The 18195-nt window shown below is 39.5% G+C and overlaps 1 protein-coding gene and 1 long non-coding RNA gene across 2 annotated transcripts in view; one reads left to right on the forward strand and one right to left on the reverse strand.

Moving 5' to 3' along the window:
- Positions 1 to 18195, reverse strand: part of CCDC146 (coiled-coil domain containing 146) — a 107892-nt gene that overhangs the window by 12218 nt on the left and 77479 nt on the right. Inside the window, exons 5-12 of the mRNA XM_055589639.1 lie at positions 16811 to 16987; positions 14691 to 14764; positions 13602 to 13829; positions 12772 to 12958; positions 5600 to 5695; positions 4534 to 4704; positions 1319 to 1407; positions 1062 to 1226 (exon numbers count right to left, since the gene is read on the reverse strand). Of these exons, the coding sequence (XP_055445614.1) occupies positions 1062 to 1226; positions 1319 to 1407; positions 4534 to 4704; positions 5600 to 5695; positions 12772 to 12958; positions 13602 to 13829; positions 14691 to 14764; positions 16811 to 16987 (1187 nt within the window). The remainder of the gene's footprint in view (positions 1 to 1061; positions 1227 to 1318; positions 1408 to 4533; positions 4705 to 5599; positions 5696 to 12771; positions 12959 to 13601; positions 13830 to 14690; positions 14765 to 16810; positions 16988 to 18195) is intronic.
- On the forward strand, positions 1608 to 2759 carry LOC129659092 (uncharacterized). The gene is made up of 3 exons (XR_008717788.1): positions 1608 to 1742; positions 2336 to 2371; positions 2502 to 2759. It is a non-coding gene; the product is annotated as an uncharacterized LOC129659092 (long non-coding RNA).

Consider the following 18195-nt stretch of genomic DNA (forward strand, 5'->3'; position numbering starts at 1 on the left):
CAAGTCTCCAACTTCCTCTAATCTGGATTAGGACATCTTTCCTTTGTGCCCCAAGAATCTGCTGCTCCCCTTTATCAAAGCAAGAGACTACAGTGATTCATTTACTGCTCTTTTGTCCCCAGGGGACTCTGCTGTCTTGAGGGTGAAGGTGGTTATATCTGACAATGTCCACTGGACCTAACGTAGTGCTTGACTTAATGTGGCATCAGAATCAATGCCGAATGAATGCGTGGCCGCTGTAAATGACATTTGCTTTCATGTAGGATGAGAACCTGATTAGGATGTTAGGTTTGCCTTTTCATAGCGGTCCCCTCTCAGCTCTACCCCCATCTCCCTTCCACTACCCCCCACACAAGAGCCTATTTTGTAATATCTTTAGGAAAGAAAACCAGGCAATAGTGGCCACCAGAAAAAGTTCAGGTTGTATAGATTCTATAGATCAGGGACTAAATACAGGTGGGAGAGTCCACCAGATCTTGTCACATGGTAAATAATAAAGTTTAAAAAACAATCCTTGGATTAATTCATTTAATAACAAAAAGTCCTATATAAAGGACTATTTCTATGGATTAAAAAAAGTGGGCCCAGAGAGCTAGGATTGCATGCCCAAGGTCACACAACTAGCAAGTGGCAGGACTGGGATTTGAGTCTAGAAAAGTCACCTCTCTTAACAGCTCTGCTATACTGCCTCCCACAAGCACATTAGATGCTTCAGGACTACAATCTTGGGATGCTGGTTAATTAACATTTGATTGTCTTCTAACTTTAAATGCAGATTGTCAAATTTGTGCTTTTATTTCTAGATGAATAAATGAAAATAAAATGAGAATAGTTACAGGTTTAGTTTTCCCCTCACTTAAAAAAAATACAGCTCCCAAGTAGAAGCATAAGGAATCACATTCAAATGCTTAGCTTGTCATCTCTAAAGCAAGGTATGTGAGCAAGGGCTTTTCTAGCTTTGTAGAAGACTTGTTTTCTACTTCATCATCCCTAGGGTATTTTATCATTCAGTGACTCAGAAGAGAAACTTTTGAAAGGACAGTACTTACTGTAAGACTTACCTTTCTTGAGTAACTGCACTATTTCTTAAAATCTCCAGTTCATTTAATGACATTTTATGCCTTTCTTTTATTTCATTGACTTTCTGGTGAGCTTTGTGAAGTAAGTTAATAAATTTGTTTCTTTCATTTCGAATAGTGTCATACAGTTTAGCAAACTCTCTAAGTCTGTGAAAACACAAGAATTTTTGAAACTTGTGAAATAAATATCTGTTTCCCTCTTTAAACTAACTAGATAAGTCCTCAAGTAATTGTTTTACCTCCGATGAATTTCACGTTTTTTCTTCCTGTGTATCCGGATTTCAAGATCCTTTGCTTTAATCTCCCTAACAATGTTGGTATATTTTTGCTGAAATATAAAAGTTAATTGTGAAATTTTTAAAAAGTCCGCCACCAACAGCATGTGGATATTCCCAGCCTCACCCCATCTCATAAGTATCCAATAAAGACCATTCTATCTTCATCAGCTGGGTTGTGCAGATCACAGGGAAGAGGTGAGGGCGGGGGCTGAAAATTACCTGGCCAGCTGAACTGAATTGCATTGACTAGGACAAAGGGTTCATTAAAGGACAGAAAGATCCAGAGAGGAGGGGAAAAAAGGAGCCTGCCCACGTTGGTTTGAGGAAAACTTCAGGGAACTTTTCATGATCCAAAAAATGATTACGGAAAGCATGATTGGGTTGGGTGAGTGAGGAATTTGTGAAGGATAGTTGAGGGAGGGGGTTTGGAATCAGGTTTTTTTTTTTTTCTTTTTAGAGGCTAATTGCTTTACAATATTGTGTTAGTTTCTGCCATACATCAACATGAATCAGCCATGGGTATACATATGTCCCCTTTCTCTTGAGCATCCCTCCCACCTCACCTCCCACCCATCCCAACCCTCTAGGTTGTCATAGAACTGTTGTGAGTTGAAGCCTCAATGATTTTTGGCGAGAGACTGAAGTCATAATTTTATTTTTGTTTATTTATTTATTTTTGGCTGCGGTGGGTCTTAGTTGCAGCACGGAGGTTTCTCTCTAGTTGCCCGGCAGGGGCTTCAGAATGCAGGCTCAGTACTTGGGGCGCAAGTGCTCTCGGGTGCAGGCTCCGTGGTGCAGCGGCTTAGTTCCCTCCCACCCCCGCCCCCGCATGTGGAATCTTCCTGAACCAGAGCTCAAACCTGCGTCCCCTGCATTGGAAGGTGGATTCTTAAACACTGGACCACCAGGGAAGTCCCTGAAACCATGATTTTAAAGCACCTTTCCGTTATTTTGTACTGTGGGTGTTTTTTCCTACAGAATGAAGTGCTATGGTGAGACCAGCCCCATAAGGAGGTAAGAAACAAGATTCCACACAAATATTTTAAAAGACAGCAGTTATTGTTTCCAAAGTCCTCAAGATATACCAAGTGCTAAATGAACTAGTTACATCTTCAAATCTAAAGATGTTGTGTCTCTCATCTAGGGTGAGAAATGTATTCAAAGAAGTACAGAATTTTGCTAGAAGAAACCAGTTTCTGCTGGCCTTAAGGACTGTGAGAGCAATTCCCATAAAAGAAACTAGACATCTAAGTAACTGTGTCTATGAAGAATTAAAGAGATGTAAAATGTAGTCATCCACTCCCACTTGGAGGTGATAGCAACGTTTACTTTCTTTGTCCCTTCACCTTTTATCTTAGGGTTGTAGATGAGAGGTGAAAATAAATGATAAGATTGACTGTTCCTTATGGAAGGTATAGTGTATTACCACTGTTAAACAGATTAATCAATCCCTAATGCTCAGAATAGTTCAGGGAAACAATATTTTTCCTTTATTGATTTCCATATTTCAAGAGAAAGAATTGATCTCCTTTGAGAGCAAGTACAGAGCTAAATTAGCCAATTTAGTCATAAGATTTGGCAGACATAGATTAGTCACACATGGGTAACACATGTATCAGGTTTTGAGGTTAATTTAAAAATTGTCTAGTTCATGAAACAGATCCATGTTCCAAGTATCCTGCTCCTTGTTTGGTTCCTCTTCCTCCTCCGCTCTGCCACGCTGTTCCCTCAGGCTGCCTTCTTTTCCCCATTCCTCCCTGTCCACTGTCTTTCCTTTCTTTACTGAAACCCCCTGAACTCTACTGGGCTTTGCCTGAGCTTCTGGGACAAGGTTCCAAACTGTTCAACGGGGATTAAGTGACCTTCACTGCCTGACCTCTCCTCTCGGGTGTCACTATTTGACATACTTTCCCCATCTTCCCATGCCCCAGCCATGCTAAACTTTTAGTTTCTCTCTCTCAAATATTCTGGGGGTGGTGGGGGATGTGGCAATAGACAGTGAAAGGGCAGTTTGAATAGTTGGTCGTGGGTTGTGTGATACAGATCTTTACCTCAGTTTTCTCTCACCTGTATTTACCCTCATGGCTCACTAATGCTTCGTTGTGCATTCTTTCCGAAAAACAAGAAAGAAACGCTACTCTGTGTGAATGCTTGGTCAGAATTAAACAAAGCTGCACTCAGAAACAGCCAGCATCTGGGTCACATGGTAAATTTAGGTATTCTACTTTAGTAACATGTCATCATTTTTAAGAAGAGTTGTATACTTATTTTAGCTTTTGGGGTGGTGGGTCTTCGTTGCTGTGTGTGGGCTTTCTCCAGTTGCAGCGAGTGGGAGCCACTCCTTCCTGTGGTGCTCAGGCTTCTTATTGTGGCGGCTGCTCTTGTGGAGCACCAGCTCTGAGTGTGTAGTCCTCAGTGGTTGCAGCACTTGGGGTTAGTTGCTCCGGGGCATGTGGGATCTTCCTGGACCAGGAACGGAACCCATGTCTCTTGCATTGGCAGGTGGATTCTTTACCACTAGACCACCAGGGAAACTCCATAATAATTTTTAAAAGAGGGTCTCTGGACACAATCCTTATGTGGAATAAATGATTGTAATGTTAGGATTTTACCTATCATAGAAAGATTGTTTTGCTATTGTTTCATTGTTGATTTTGTTTGGGGATGTTGCACTGAGTCAGCTCTGGCCCTTGGTCAGGAGCCCAGGAAAGGCATAGGGCGAAACAGTTACTAAAGGTAACTGTCCTCACAATGGTTTAAATGATGCTGACTCGATGAACTTGGGAAGGAGAGTGGTCTGATGCTGCGGCTCCTGAGTTGTTCTGGGTAGATCACGATGGACTGTGGGATGGCGGTGAATCACAGGCACCTGTGCCTTTGAGCCTGTCAGCCATTTCCCCTGGAGGTACTCACCTTATTCTTACTGAAATTGTCATCTTTCAAATCCTCTGCTCATTGTCATTGATCTAATTCTTTTTCCCTCTAGATTGTTGACTATTGCCAGCTGAATCCTGGGACTGTTTTTCATTACATGGTTGAGTTTTGTTTAGGGAAGCCCTGTAGTCACTGAACTTGAAGGGGACTTAAAGTCATAGTTTTCTAATGAACATTGTATTAACATGAGGCTACCCTGGACTGTTGTGGTAATTAATGAATGGTTACAAAAATGCAGTTACCTGAGCTTTCAGGAAATCCTTGGATTTTTGCTCCTTCTCATCAATTTTGATTTGAGTCATACGGACAAGGTTGAAAAGCAGTTCTTGAATGTTTTCTTGCTCCTTTAAAAGCTTGTTTTCCTCAGCAAGTTGCTGTTCTACTAACTTAGACTCAGCTTCTGATAGGATTTTCTTTTGGAAAAACACAAATATTATAAAGTATTTATTTGAAGGAACACACTAAGGCCCTTGGACTGCAAGGAGATCCAACCAGTCCATCCTAAAGGAGATCAGTCCTGGGTGTTCATTGGAAGGACCAATGTTCAAGCTGAAACTCCAATACTTTGGCCACATAATGGGAAGAACTGACTTATTTGAAAAGACCCTGATGCTGGGAAAGATTGAGGGCAGGAGGAGAAGGGGACAACAGAGGATGAGATGGCTGGATGGTATCACCGACTCAATGGACGTGGGTTTGGGTGGACTCCGGGAGTTGGTGATGGACAGGGAGGCCTGGCGTGCTGAGGCTCACTGGGTTGCAAAGAGTCAGACACTGAGTGACTGAACTGAACTAAGGCCAGTATCTCGGACTACTTTTAAAATCTTCTGTGTAGAGTTTATTTTATTAAAACACAAAAAGTAACTCTGCTGCCTTAGCACCATGTATTTATCTTATAAAAAGAATGTGCAAACATGATAGCATAGAACTTTTTCTTATTCAGACTGTATTTTCAAGTAAAGCTTTGCAGAGAAATAAAAGCATGTTTTACTTTGACAGTGGTTTTGGATAAACAAAATTTGAAATTGGATATTGGTGAAATAATGCATTTATTATTTATTTTGAATCAGGCTTTTTACTTTAAACTCATGAATTTGTATAATTTTTTTGCCAGCTCAAACATATTTTTTTTCCTCTTCCAAAATTTTAATGTGGGTTTGAGTAGACTTTGAGATAAAGAAACAGACTCATATTAGGTAGGATCATACTTTCTTTGACTCTTCTACTAACAAGGTTTCATGGAACACAGTTAAAAACACAGCTTTGCATTAGTCATTCTTAGAAACTTAAGTGAAACTTGATATTAACCTGCTGGGTTAAATTCCTCTTAGCTACTTCAACTTCCTTATGGAGTTCTCGCCTTCTCTCAGATAATGTAGAATCATCTTTAGGAATACCTTCAATCTGGAAATCAGAATTTAAAACAGGTATTATACAAGAAAGAAATTTTCAGTGTCCTGTAGTCAACCCCATCATGAACCTTTTGAAAATGGTGGGCAAATTATGATGCTTACTCTTACAGGAAACTGCTTATTATGCTGACTGTTCTTTGTAAAGTCATGGTAAATTGAAATATGAAGATTTGCAAGAGATTTGTAATTCACCAGCTGCTAATATTCTACTTCTTATTCATTTGGAAATAAAAACCTTACTACTAATAGTTGCTAACATTTATAGAGCATGAATATGTGTTAAGCAAAGTTCTAAGTGCTTATATGTATGCTGCTGCTGCTAAGTCGCTTTAGTCATGTCCAGCTCTGTGTGACCCCATAGACAGCAGCCCACCAGGCTCCACCATCCCTGGGATTCTCCAGGCAAGAACACTGGAGTGGGTTGCCATTTCCTTCTCCAATGAATGAAAGTGAAAAGTTGAAAATGAAATCCCTCAGTCATCCAACTCTTTGCGACCCCATGGACTGCAGCCTACCAGGCTCCTCCATCCATGGGATTTTCCAGGCAAGAGTACTGGAGTGGGGTGCCATTCCCTATTCCGGCTCATGTGTATAGTCTTATTTAATTCTCATAATAACCCCATTAGGTAGGTAATATTATCTCCAATTGTACAGATGAGAATGAGGAACAAAGACATTTAAGCACCTTGCATGGTGGTATACGTGTAAACCCAGGCAGTTAGACTCAGAGCCCATGGTCTTAACACTGTATTTTACTACCTCTTTAATGACTCAGCACTTTGGAAACATGTATTCAAATGATATTATTTTATATCAATACTTACCTGAATTCATTTATGAAATACTATAAAGAAAAATAGGAATTATTAAGAACAGAATAGTTGTCTGCTCTGTAGTAGTTTGAGTACCTGGAAAGTTGTTATACGAAAGAAAACTCAATCAACTTTTTTGTTGATACTTGAGATTCCACCATTACATTTCTATTGTATTAGCTTGTGCTTTTGTCATCTGTCAAAATACTTTGAAGAGAGAACATCTCATTATAAGATGTTGTTCCCTTATTAGCAATGAACTTATTGGATTCTTTATGATGGAGAAGAGAGCAGAGAAAAAGAAGACACATGGCAGCTGATGGGGAAGGAGTACCATCCAAGGATACAGAAGGGTTACATTGGGGGTGCTGACTGCATACTTGACTCAGAGAAGATTTCGAGTTGGATCTTCACATCAAAAGCTCATAACTCCAGTCTGATGTGGTTTATTTCCTACTGTGACAGCACACACTTGTTGAATATTACTGAAATGTGTCCCAAGAAGAGAAGATCATACTCTTTTAGTGATTTAAAGGTCACTAAACAGGATCCTTCTGAAGTTGACACTGATCTTTTAAAGTAGCTGAAATGTGTCTTTGGATGCTCCACACCCATGAACCTGTGCATCTTCAGTAGCATTTTTTTTGCCCACAGAGGCCCAATGACATCTTGCTTTCCATGGCCTCTCCTACTGCAGAGAGCTAGCTGCTGAGAAGCATGTACTGGACTTAGGAAAATGAGACATGGTATTGTGAAATCCATGTAACAATATATAGACTTTGTGATTTGGATGAGCAGATAATTCCTACAGGAGGTCAGAAAATGGAGAGCTCCACATAGACTTGAATAATCAAGGAAGGTTTCAAGGAAGAGTTGAGAAGCCAGTGAGGAAGACTTTGATTTTTCCTTCTGGAAAGTAGAGTTAATTCTTCCTGGACAGATTGGAGTCCAGCAAGTATCTTGGTCCCTGACTATTTCTCTGCCACTGATGCCCAGGAGCAGGCTGCTCTAAATGTTGCTCCCAAGTGTAGGCAAATCTGTACATGTACACTGACAGGGACTAGAGAAGCTTATACAGTTTCTACAGAAGATATGATGAGAGCAAACTCAACTCCTCTGTAAACTAAAGGCTCCTGACAAATTTTCCTGGATTCAGGTCTCAGGCATTTTAAGTTTTTTCCAATGTTTTAAATTACAAACAATACTACAGTGAATGATACTCATTTTTGAACTCTGTATAACTGTTTTTTGACATTTTCTCAATTCTCCACAAACCCAGCCCTCCAGTTTCAGGAGGGAATTACATGTGCTTTGTTTGTGAAAGAGGTAATAAGGTGAGGCATTGGTAGCAGAGCTTCCTGGCTGCCTGCTGCTACTGCTGCTGCTAAGTCGCTTCAGTCGTGTCCGACTCTGTGCGACCCCATAGACGGCAGCCCACTAGGCTCCTCTGTCCCTGGGACTGTCCAGGCAAGAATACTGGAGTGTGTTGCCATTTCCTTCTGCCTTTTCCTTCCTGGCTGCCTAGCCAATATCTGTCCTCCACTTTGACGTTACTAACAGAACCCCAGTTTTGTTCAGAGCTGCAGTGTATCCAAAAATCTTCAAACTCCTTCAAAGTTGGGGGTGATGATAAGAGCCAGGGCGGGCCAATAAAATGTAACTGGAGGGGCTCCTGGAAAAGTGACTGTTTTAGAAACACAGTGTCAGCCAGGTCAGCTGCCATATGCATTTTGCTCTCTGCCCTTCCTCACTTCTGTATGATCTTATGCCCAGAGGCTTAATGGCCATTTTGTAACCTTGGAGAAAAAACATGCATATTATAGATGACAGACGAGAAAGCTCAGAGGCTCTGGACTTTCCATTATGTGAAAATGCTTGGTGTGTGCCTATCTTTGGATTTTTTAATTATTTGAATGAAGCAACCCCTATTTACTTAAGCCACTGTAACTGAGTGTCTATTACTTCTTGAAGCCAAATTAAAAACCTGATTGATACATCTCTTCCAAAGGAAATCTTCCTAAGGTAATCTGGGGAATAGGCTAGAGTTAAGCTGAAGTTTCCACTAATGGAGAAGAGAAAAACTGATCAAGTATCAAAGTTCTAATACCGAGGTAAAGTAATAGACCATTATTTTCGAGCCCCCAAGCTGTATATATAGTATGTTTTGTAAGCTTATTCATTTTAGTTATTTATTTGATTTTTATAGAGTAGCATTTGATATATTTTTAAAAACTGTGTGTTTATTGTAACAAAAAATGAAAAAAGTAGGTAAAGTAAGAAATTAAACATCTTCACTCCCCACTTCCACATTCAGATGCTGCTCATCAGGAGGCAGCATTAATAGTTTGGTGTCTGTTTTTCCTAACATTTTTAATACATGAACAAACATTTACTTTCATAAAATTAAGAAATTAGGCATATTCTGTTGTTGTAAACATCCCAGTTACTTTGTATCAGTGAACTTCAGTTTCTTTAAGGCTCTGTTGTTTTTCTAAAATATTTCAAATTTTCATGAGGTCTGTGGAATTCTGGGAGAGTCTCTACAGTCAAAGGCCTAAGAGAATCAAACAGTTGTCCCTAGGGGGAAACAAATTTTGAAGAATAGCCTGACCCGTTCTTGCTTATCTTTTATCTTTTCTGTTTTTAGAATGCTTGCAAGTCTGAAATGTTCAGGCTGGGAGTGTCTGCCCTGACCCTCTCCTATTTTCAAGTACTGCCAGTTAGCATAGGACCATGGCTGGGCTAATTATAAGTCATAAGTTCAAAGAGGAAGTTAGTCTCTCCCTGAAACTGAACTAGAACAAAAGCATAGACTTTTCTTGAAATCAGGGAAGGAAAAGGACTTTTATTTTCATTTCTAATGCTATATGAGTGTTATTTTATGGACTTAATAGCTAGAAGTAGTCCAATATAAATAGCATTTCTTTACTAAAATACTAACAACTTGTGAGCATTCTACCACAATTTCTTCTTTGGTCAAGAGAAATCCCTTATATATTTGTGTCAAGTGAGATAAATCTATAGTGGCAAACCTCATCATCAGAAACAGCATGCAGTTAGCTTTATAGTACTCTCACTCTCAAATGTAACTTGATAGCTAAGGATTACCAGATAGATGAGAAAATTTTCTAGTAAGAAAGAGAAAAAATAAACAAGAACACAAAATACACACACACACACACACACAGAATAATGTAACTTGCAGAGAAAAGAAAAAAAAAGCTATTATTAATATCTTTGGTGAGATTAAAAAATGATATGTAGTATGCATAAGGGTACAATAAAAAATAAGTGTTAGGAAAAAAAATAGCTCATGGAAATTTAAAATATAACAGAATGGAAGAAAAAGTGGAGGAAATTTCCCTTGTAGCAAGCCAGAAAAACAAAACAATGGAAAATATGAGAAAAAAAAAGACAAGAAAATTAAAAAGATTCTTTGAGAAGGTCTAACATCTGGATAATAGAAGTCCCAGAAAGAGAATAGTAAAATAAAAGTGGACAAACTTGGAGAAATTATTTAAGATGGTGTTTCAGAGATGAAAAACGTAAGTCTCTTTATGCAAAGAACCCACTCTGTGTCCAGTATGATGGCTAAAAATAGGAGCCTCACAAGTGGGAACTTCATGGTGAAATTTTAAATTTCGGGAGGCAATAAAAAATCCTACAAGTTTCCAGCATGGAAAAAAGGAAAAACTGGTTTCAAACAAAGAATCAAGCATGAGAATGGCACCAAGTGTCTTAGTAGTGCAATAAAAAACAATTGATCTGTATCTTCATTATGAGGAAAAATAATTTCCAATTAAAATGTCATATCCAGTAAAATTATTAATTATCTGTTAAGCTAAAGTAAGGATAAAATATTTCCTGATATGCAAGGTGTTCTGACAATGCATTTTCTGACACACCAGTCTTAAAAGATTACTTTCCATTCACCTTTTCTCAAGGAAAGGTGGACAATATCCCCTTCCCACAAAAAGAGAGTAAGTCAAAAGAGAAATAGAAGAGACTCGTGGAATACGGGATCCAACATAGGAGAGAGAGAGAGGGAGTCACCAAGATGGTGGAGTAAGGCTCCTAAGCATTAGCAACACATTTAATAGACTTAACTTCACTTACTACTGGAATCACCATAGTAGATTATTAAAAGCAATGATAATTTTTGTCCTATTATTGTTTAAATAAATCTTACTATGGTTATTTGCTTAATAAACAAGGATTGCTTTATTAATAAAACAGAGACAGAGAAAAAGCAATAGTAATACAGCGGCCATAAGCCCAAATGTATCTGAGCATGCTCAGTCGCGTCTGACTTTTTGCGACCCCAGGGACTGCAGCCCGCCAAGCTCCTCTGTCCATGAGATTTTCCCAGCAAGAATACTACAGTGGATTGCCATTTTCTTCTCCAGCAAATGTACTTTTGGACTAAATACAAGAACTGAAAGGCAGAAATTTTCAGACTAGGTATTAAAAAGTATATGCTGTGCATGAAAGACACACCTGGATAAGGACACAGAAGGAATGAAAGTAAATGGATAGATGAGGAAATAACCATGAAAACAACAAAAAAGTAGTGTAATGGTTGATGTAGAAAATGTAAGCTTTTATAGAAAAAAACATTTTTAGAAAATGTTTTCACAGTTATAAAGGAATCAATCTACATGTAGGAATTTTAATAAAACTATTAAAAATAGATGAGAAAAATAAATACTGTTGTTTTAATAATGAAAATAATAAACATTCTGTTTGTTTTGTAAAAGTGTGAAAAGCACTTTTCACCCCAATGAGATATAAAAAAGTTCATGAGTGCCATCTGACAGCAAGATCAAGACCTAGTCATTTAGAACATTCATAACTCTACCAGTTATTTTCACAATTTAATAAAAGTTGGTCTTTCAATCATGATAGCATAGGTTATTGCCTCAGAAACAAGCCTAACTATCATTACCCAAAAGCATGAAAGCTTATTTCTTGCTCTGACAAAGTGTCTGGCCAGTCAAGGTGGTTCTCCAAGACCACAGTTGGCTCAGTATTCCTGGATGCAGTCATTTACAACATTTCCATATCATCACTGGAAGTCACCACAATGGCCATGGGAACGGGGGAAGGGGCTAGAGGTTCTCACACTGCTCTAGGGTGGAAGGACCATGTGTCATTTCTGCCCACAATCCATTGACGAGAACCAGTCCTATGACCCTGCTCAATGGCAGAGGGTACAAGGAAGTATAAACCTTCCTTATGCCCAGAAGGAGACGAGAATTAGGCTTATAGGTTAGAATTGGAAGTGTCTACCATAGCTGGAAACTCCTGTTTACATTTCTGAGGCCATGAACCTCTATAAGGTCATGGACCATGACAATCCTGAAGAGAACAGGTATGATTTTTGTACCCCCAGCTGCTTCATCTCAGAGACTGATCTCTTTTTCACCAAAGGAAGCACTGGCCAAGGCCTGGGCATAGGGATGCAGTCCTTTTTATGATTCACTGCCTTTCAGCAGTGCTTGGTCCGTGTGAAAGAGGAGGGAATCAGAGACAATGGGACCAAAATCCCTCCATATGGGAGCATAGAGGTAGTAAGAAGGTAATAGCTATAATGAACATTCTCTAGCTGTAGTACACCTCTGATACACACAAAATTATTCAGGGAGCTGACACTGGGTTCTGATGGGCGTTGGCTAATTGGAGGTGCAGGCTGGCTGTCTATCCATATTCACATGATCTGGTGTTGTTTCTAACTGTTACCGTCTCAGTAACAGCATTCTGGATCTGACTCTTTGAACTCTTTCAAACATAGTGGTTCACTTGGTTCTCCCCTAAAGTGAACCCATTAGCTCTTCCAGAACTGGATGACCTAACTGCCTCCCATGGCTAGGCTGATGCGTGATCCCAATAAGACATTTCTCTAATCTTGGGATAACAAAAAGATTGAAACATACTGTATGACTGGGCCTTTATAACAGATTTAATGCATTTTAAAGCTATCTTTTATTTGTTCTTTTCCTTTCCCTCTTTCCCTATTGACGGCAAAAACAAGTTCTTGAAATATTTTTGCTTCAAAAAGATGCTACTGAGGGAATTTCCTGGCTGTCTATGGTTAGAACTTTGTGCTCTCACTGCTGAGGGCCTGGATTCAATCCCTGGTCAGGGAACTAAGATCCCACAAGCTGCACCAGTACTTCCCAAAGGAAAAAAAGAATAAACCAAAAAACAAAAAGATGGCACTGAGCTTGCAAACCAGACAGCAGTGTTCAGCACCCACCTCTAACAGAAGCCTCTGATGCAGTGCTTGAGTTTGATTGAGTGCATCCCAGGACACTTTCAAGAGTAGCTCCATTTTTTTTAAATTTCGAAAATCTCGTTCTTTCTCTCTTTGCTTACGAGAAAGTTCATCGTGGTAGTTATGCTTGTCAATAAGACAGTTTCGTAAATTGAGATCCAAGATCCCTCTGTTCCAGGTAAAAAGAGAATATGAAGGTGATTTGTCATCAACTGCCCTTTTTCAGGGTAGCATGGTCAGCAGGTATGTACAGAACCATTTTCACGTTAGAACCAAATTTTAAGTAAATGCCGGAAGCACTTTTGTTTGCAAGTTCTTGTCAGTGTCACAGTCATAAAAACCCAAATGGAAGAGCAAACTGGCAGAGACAGAAGCTCCTAGTTCCTCTGACATTTTACTTAAAAATGGGAATTAACACTCTCCTAGAGACTCACATTATGGAATTGCTCCTTTTAGGAAAAATATCATGATTACCTCAGAAATGCTGTAATCTACAGGGGAAAAAAAAATCCTTCAATTATAGCACACTCCAGTAATACAATTTTCCAGAGGTACATTAGAGAAACTTTAAAAAAAAAATACAATAAATTGTGTCCTTAAGATTTGGTCACAAGAAATTGAGGACAATGAAGAATAAAGGATAGAAAAATACTTGGAAATGCTTTATTTAATAATATATTTTTATTAATGGTAAAATGATTTAAAATTCTATGAAAATGTTTACTAAGTGAATATAAATCTGAGATTATTTTGAATCTTAAAATAGAAATCAAAGAAATATTTAGATGACAAAACACATTAATATAACAAACCTTTCAGTTAGTGAGCTTGCTTCATTCTCTCTAGTTAATTCTAATAGCTTGACCAATTGGTTATATTCTCGCTCTTTAATTTCAAGTAAGGCCCGTTTGCCTTCAACTTCCTTTATTACATCCTCCTTCTCTTCCATTACAGCATTAATTTTGGTTTCAACTTTCTTTAGGGAATCATTTAGCTCTTTGAGTTCATATTCCAAGACAAGTTTTTTCTTTTCCATTTCTCTGTGGGGATACATACGCACATATATATGTATGTACACAACACATTCACACATATACATCTGCCTTATTTTGAGCCCTGGATGTCTTCACCTGTTTGTACTTTCTAACCAGGCAACAGAAGGTCTAGTCATAAATTCAGAAGTGAGATGAAGACCACAGGTGAGTGGGACTGAGTGTCACTGAGGGTAAGCATTTGTCCAGCTTCCCTACTTTGTCCCCAGGTCCCCGGCGCTACCATCTCTTGGGATTCAACCCTCATCCTCTGAACTGACCTAAACCTCTCAGCATCGGCACTGGTGGGGCCTGGGTTTTAGAACCACTACTACTGTCTGTCTCGTCTTTCCCCTCTTCTCCAGGCTTGTGTATCTCCACTTATATATCTTTTTTGGTGCCTCCAAACTTTGAGAATTTTCTCTGTGATTTCCGCCTCCAATCTCCTTTAAATGTGTAGGGGCTTATGCACACAGATAGCTGACAAGTGAAGAATTACTGTTTTTTGGGTTTCAGGCATCTGGCTGGCTGACATATCTAGGCCATGAAATTCTACACAGTTCAAACAACTGATTCCATATGCAGTTCTATTAAAGTCAGTTACTCTCCATAGAGACAAGATTTATATATTAGAAAGAGAATATTATCCTAAAATTAAGACATAAATAAGTGTTAGGAATGACAGTAATGGGCTGCACTACATTCTTTTAAAGAACTTAATGTGTACAACTTAGAGCCAAATGCAGATATTTCTAAAATTATCGCAGTAATTTGATATGTTCAGTGGCTAATATTCTTGTTTTAGCATGCACACATAACTTGGGGAAGTGTGGGCCGGAGGGATAGAAAATAAAAAACATTAAACCATACACTTTTTTGCGTGTTGTTTTTTCTATCTCTTTTCCAATTTGTACAGGGATGGATTGATGGTGGACCACTTCATCCTAGTAAAGAAATGGAGCCGTGTTAAATTATGTACTCTTAGATGAGAAGCAGTTAAGCAAATTAAATAGGAGAGAGAGAAAGGAGCTACAAGGTGTAGAAGTTTTACTATCTGTCCTGTACCCTGCAGTGTGCTTTAATTATTCCATTTAATTCTCATAATGACCTTTCAGATGGTCATGGTTACCATTTGAAAGAGGAGCTAACTGACTGTAGCGAATGCTGTGGGTGCTGTGCCCAGGTTCTCTTTATGGAGATACACCGATCCCTCAGAGGTTTTGAAGGCTGGAGAAGGCAATGGCAAGCCACTCCAGTACTCTTGCCTAGAAAATCCCATGGATGGAGGAGCCTGGTGGGCTACAGTCCATGAGGTCCCCACGAGTCGGTCGCGACTGGGCGACTTCACTTTCACTTTTCACTTTCACGCAATGGAGAAGGAAATGGCAACCCACTCCAGCGTTCTTGCCTGAAGAATCCCAGGGACAGCAGAGCCTGGTGGGCTGCCATCTATGGGGTCGCAGAGAGTCGGACACGACTGAAGCAACTTAGCAGCAGCAGCAGCAGCAGCAACAGCTTATGCTTGTTCTCTCCACAGAGCGCCATGGCTGTGCAGAGTTGCCTTGGTGGCGGGTGGGGTGCAGAAGGGTGGGTGGGTAGGGGGATGGAAGGAAGAGGGGCACAGGCTGTGACTGATGTGGAGGTACAGCAGCCCACCCCCGACTCAGGGTGGAACAACTTCTCTGGTGCGATTCATGATCTGAGTTCCCCATGGGATCAGACTGAAACTAGGGGTCTCCTGAAACCATGTTTTGGCCTGACTTCTTCCGCAGCTCTGTCCTGTTTCCCTCACTCACCTATCGGATTCTCCTTAGAGCTTTACATCCCTGAATATGCATCTTAATCTCTAAGGCTGAGGCTAAAAGAAGGTAAATGATTTTCCCAAAGTCACATAACTTCTAAGCAGCAAGGCCAAGATCAGAAGCTAACTTTGTCTAACACCGCTTTGCACTGTGCTCTGTGGATTCACAGAAGATTCACTTTTAGCCTCAAGAATGGTATGTACATACATGGCAGGGGTTGTGAAAGAGCCCCTTCCCACCTGAGGATCATACTGGACTTTGGGTCCTGGGGTAGCACAGGGGCTTGAAGACATCCCTGCAATGTGATATATTTCTGGGGTCTTGCTCAGTCTTGAGCAGATCTAAATTTTGTGAGGCTAAAACTTGTACAGTTTGGGACGTTCTTTTTAAGAGAAAGAATCACAAGTTACAAATGCTAAATTAAGTTCAGGGCCTTGGAGGCGGTTAATGCATGTGAGGGGCTGAAGCCTTAGCTTCACTGGGTTCCTTGTAAATCCATCTCGGCTCAGTGTCCATGTTCTAGGTGGCAGCTGGGTATGTCTTGGCTGACTGCTTCATCTCCTAAGGAGGTCAAAGTGAATCCTAATTCTAAGCCAAGGCATCTCAAATGTGTTGCTTTAAAAAATAACTCTGGTTACTTAAATTGTTTCAAGACCTGTTACAAAATATTTCAAAATGCAATGAATTTTAATTATTTCTTAAAACACAAATATGTTTTAGGAAAGAGTCAGGCACGACTGAGAGACTGAACTGAACTGAAAACATAAATGTGGGTCTTGTATAATGTTCACAGTGAGAGGGAAGTGAAGTGGAATCAAACAGGCAGACAAGGATAAAGTAGTAACAATATATAAAGAGGTCAGGACATTTGGTTGCTCTTGAAGGAAGTGATTGTGTTTGTGACACTGCTTTCTAATATTGGAAAATGCTTGATGAGTTCTAGAGAGACCTTTTCTCCCAGTCAGGGCTCCAACTTAAGAGTGATGCTACTGAATATTCAGAAATCTTTTGTGAATCCCCAGAGCCCAGGTTTAGTCTGATAGGATCAATCACAACTACATAACATTTCAGTTTGTGTGTCTTGGTTTTTGTCAAACCTATGTAGTCAATGCAAAAAGTGTGATGACACCCATGCATTTTATGTCCTTGCAGATCAGTGTTTACATATGTGCGAGTGAAGCAGCACACCTTTAAGGTGACCTGATACTCAAGCAGTTCTTCTAGCTCCTTCTGCTCCTTTAGTGATTGCTTTTGCTTAGATGTCAGATCTTCCCGTAAATTTTTAATTTCTAATTTCTTCTGCATTACTTCCTTACGCAATTCTTCAGTGCTTTCTCTCAATATTCTCATCTTCTTCTCCATTTCCTTTAAAAGGCATGAAAATCATCAGGTTATACAGAGTCTGAGCAAGCATCTGTTTGGCTAAAAATCAAATTAAAAATTTTACTTACCATTTTGATTATATTTGCTTTGAGCTTCATAAATGATTTCTTACAGAGTTAAATGAAACTTTTGATTTCTGACCTCTTCAATAAATGCATAGCAATTATATGTGTTAAATGTTTTACATTAGATTTTTGAACTCTTTTTTTTTTTAAATTAATGCTCTTTTCAGTCTTCCTACATTTTAAATGTTTCCTTTTTCTGAGTTAATGTTTATTTGATACCAAAAAGCATTAGTAAAAATTTCCAGCCTTTTTTCTAGTAGCTTTGTGATTTGACAAATCAGATACAAATAATGTTTGAATATCTAGGTTATGGTTAGTCTGAGTCACACATGAGAATTAAAGATTAGGGAGTTCATATTTGGAATGTCTCTAGTCCTTGACATTCCTTAATCCCCTACTCTCATTAATACTACTTGTCTAACTCATGGACATTCTCCTCAAATGCCCTCTGCCTCAGACTCCTAACAGGGCTTTGACTGTTTCCCGTGACTGATTATCTGAGGAGTGTTTAACTTATGAGAGAGAAGCCTTCTTGTACTCAGGAGGGCTACATGTTACTAATGACTAAGGGGAAGGATCCACTTAGCCTTCTCTGGCCTTTCTGCATATGGCTCTCTTCCACTGCTGTTCCTGGAGGGTAAAATTGGTGAGTGATCCTATGATCTGAAACTAAAATTCAAAATACTTTTTCCCATAGAATCTCTGTTGAAAATGGTGGTTAGGAATACTTATAGTATATAATATATACATATATATGCATATATATATATATATACATTCTTACATTCATATATAATATGATGTATATTCATACTCAGGAGAAGACAATGGCACCCCACTCCAGTATTCTTGCCTGGAAAATCCCATGGATGGAGGAGCCTGGTAGGCTGCAGTCCATGGGGTCGCTAAGAGTCGGACACGACTGAGCGACTTCCCTTTCACTTTTCACTTTCATGCATTGGAGGAGGAAATGGCAACCCACTCCAGTGTTCTTGCCTGGAGAATCCCGTGGACAGAGGAGCCTGGTGGGCTGCCGTCTGTGGGGTTGAGCAGAGTCAGACACGACTGAAGCGACTTAGCAGCAGCAGCAGCATATTCATACTCATATGTGTAATCTTATTTTAT

Source organism: Bubalus kerabau, chromosome 8, assembly GCF_029407905.1.
Source record: "Bubalus kerabau isolate K-KA32 ecotype Philippines breed swamp buffalo chromosome 8, PCC_UOA_SB_1v2, whole genome shotgun sequence".
In the NCBI taxonomy this organism is placed as follows: domain Eukaryota; kingdom Metazoa; phylum Chordata; class Mammalia; order Artiodactyla; family Bovidae; genus Bubalus; species Bubalus kerabau.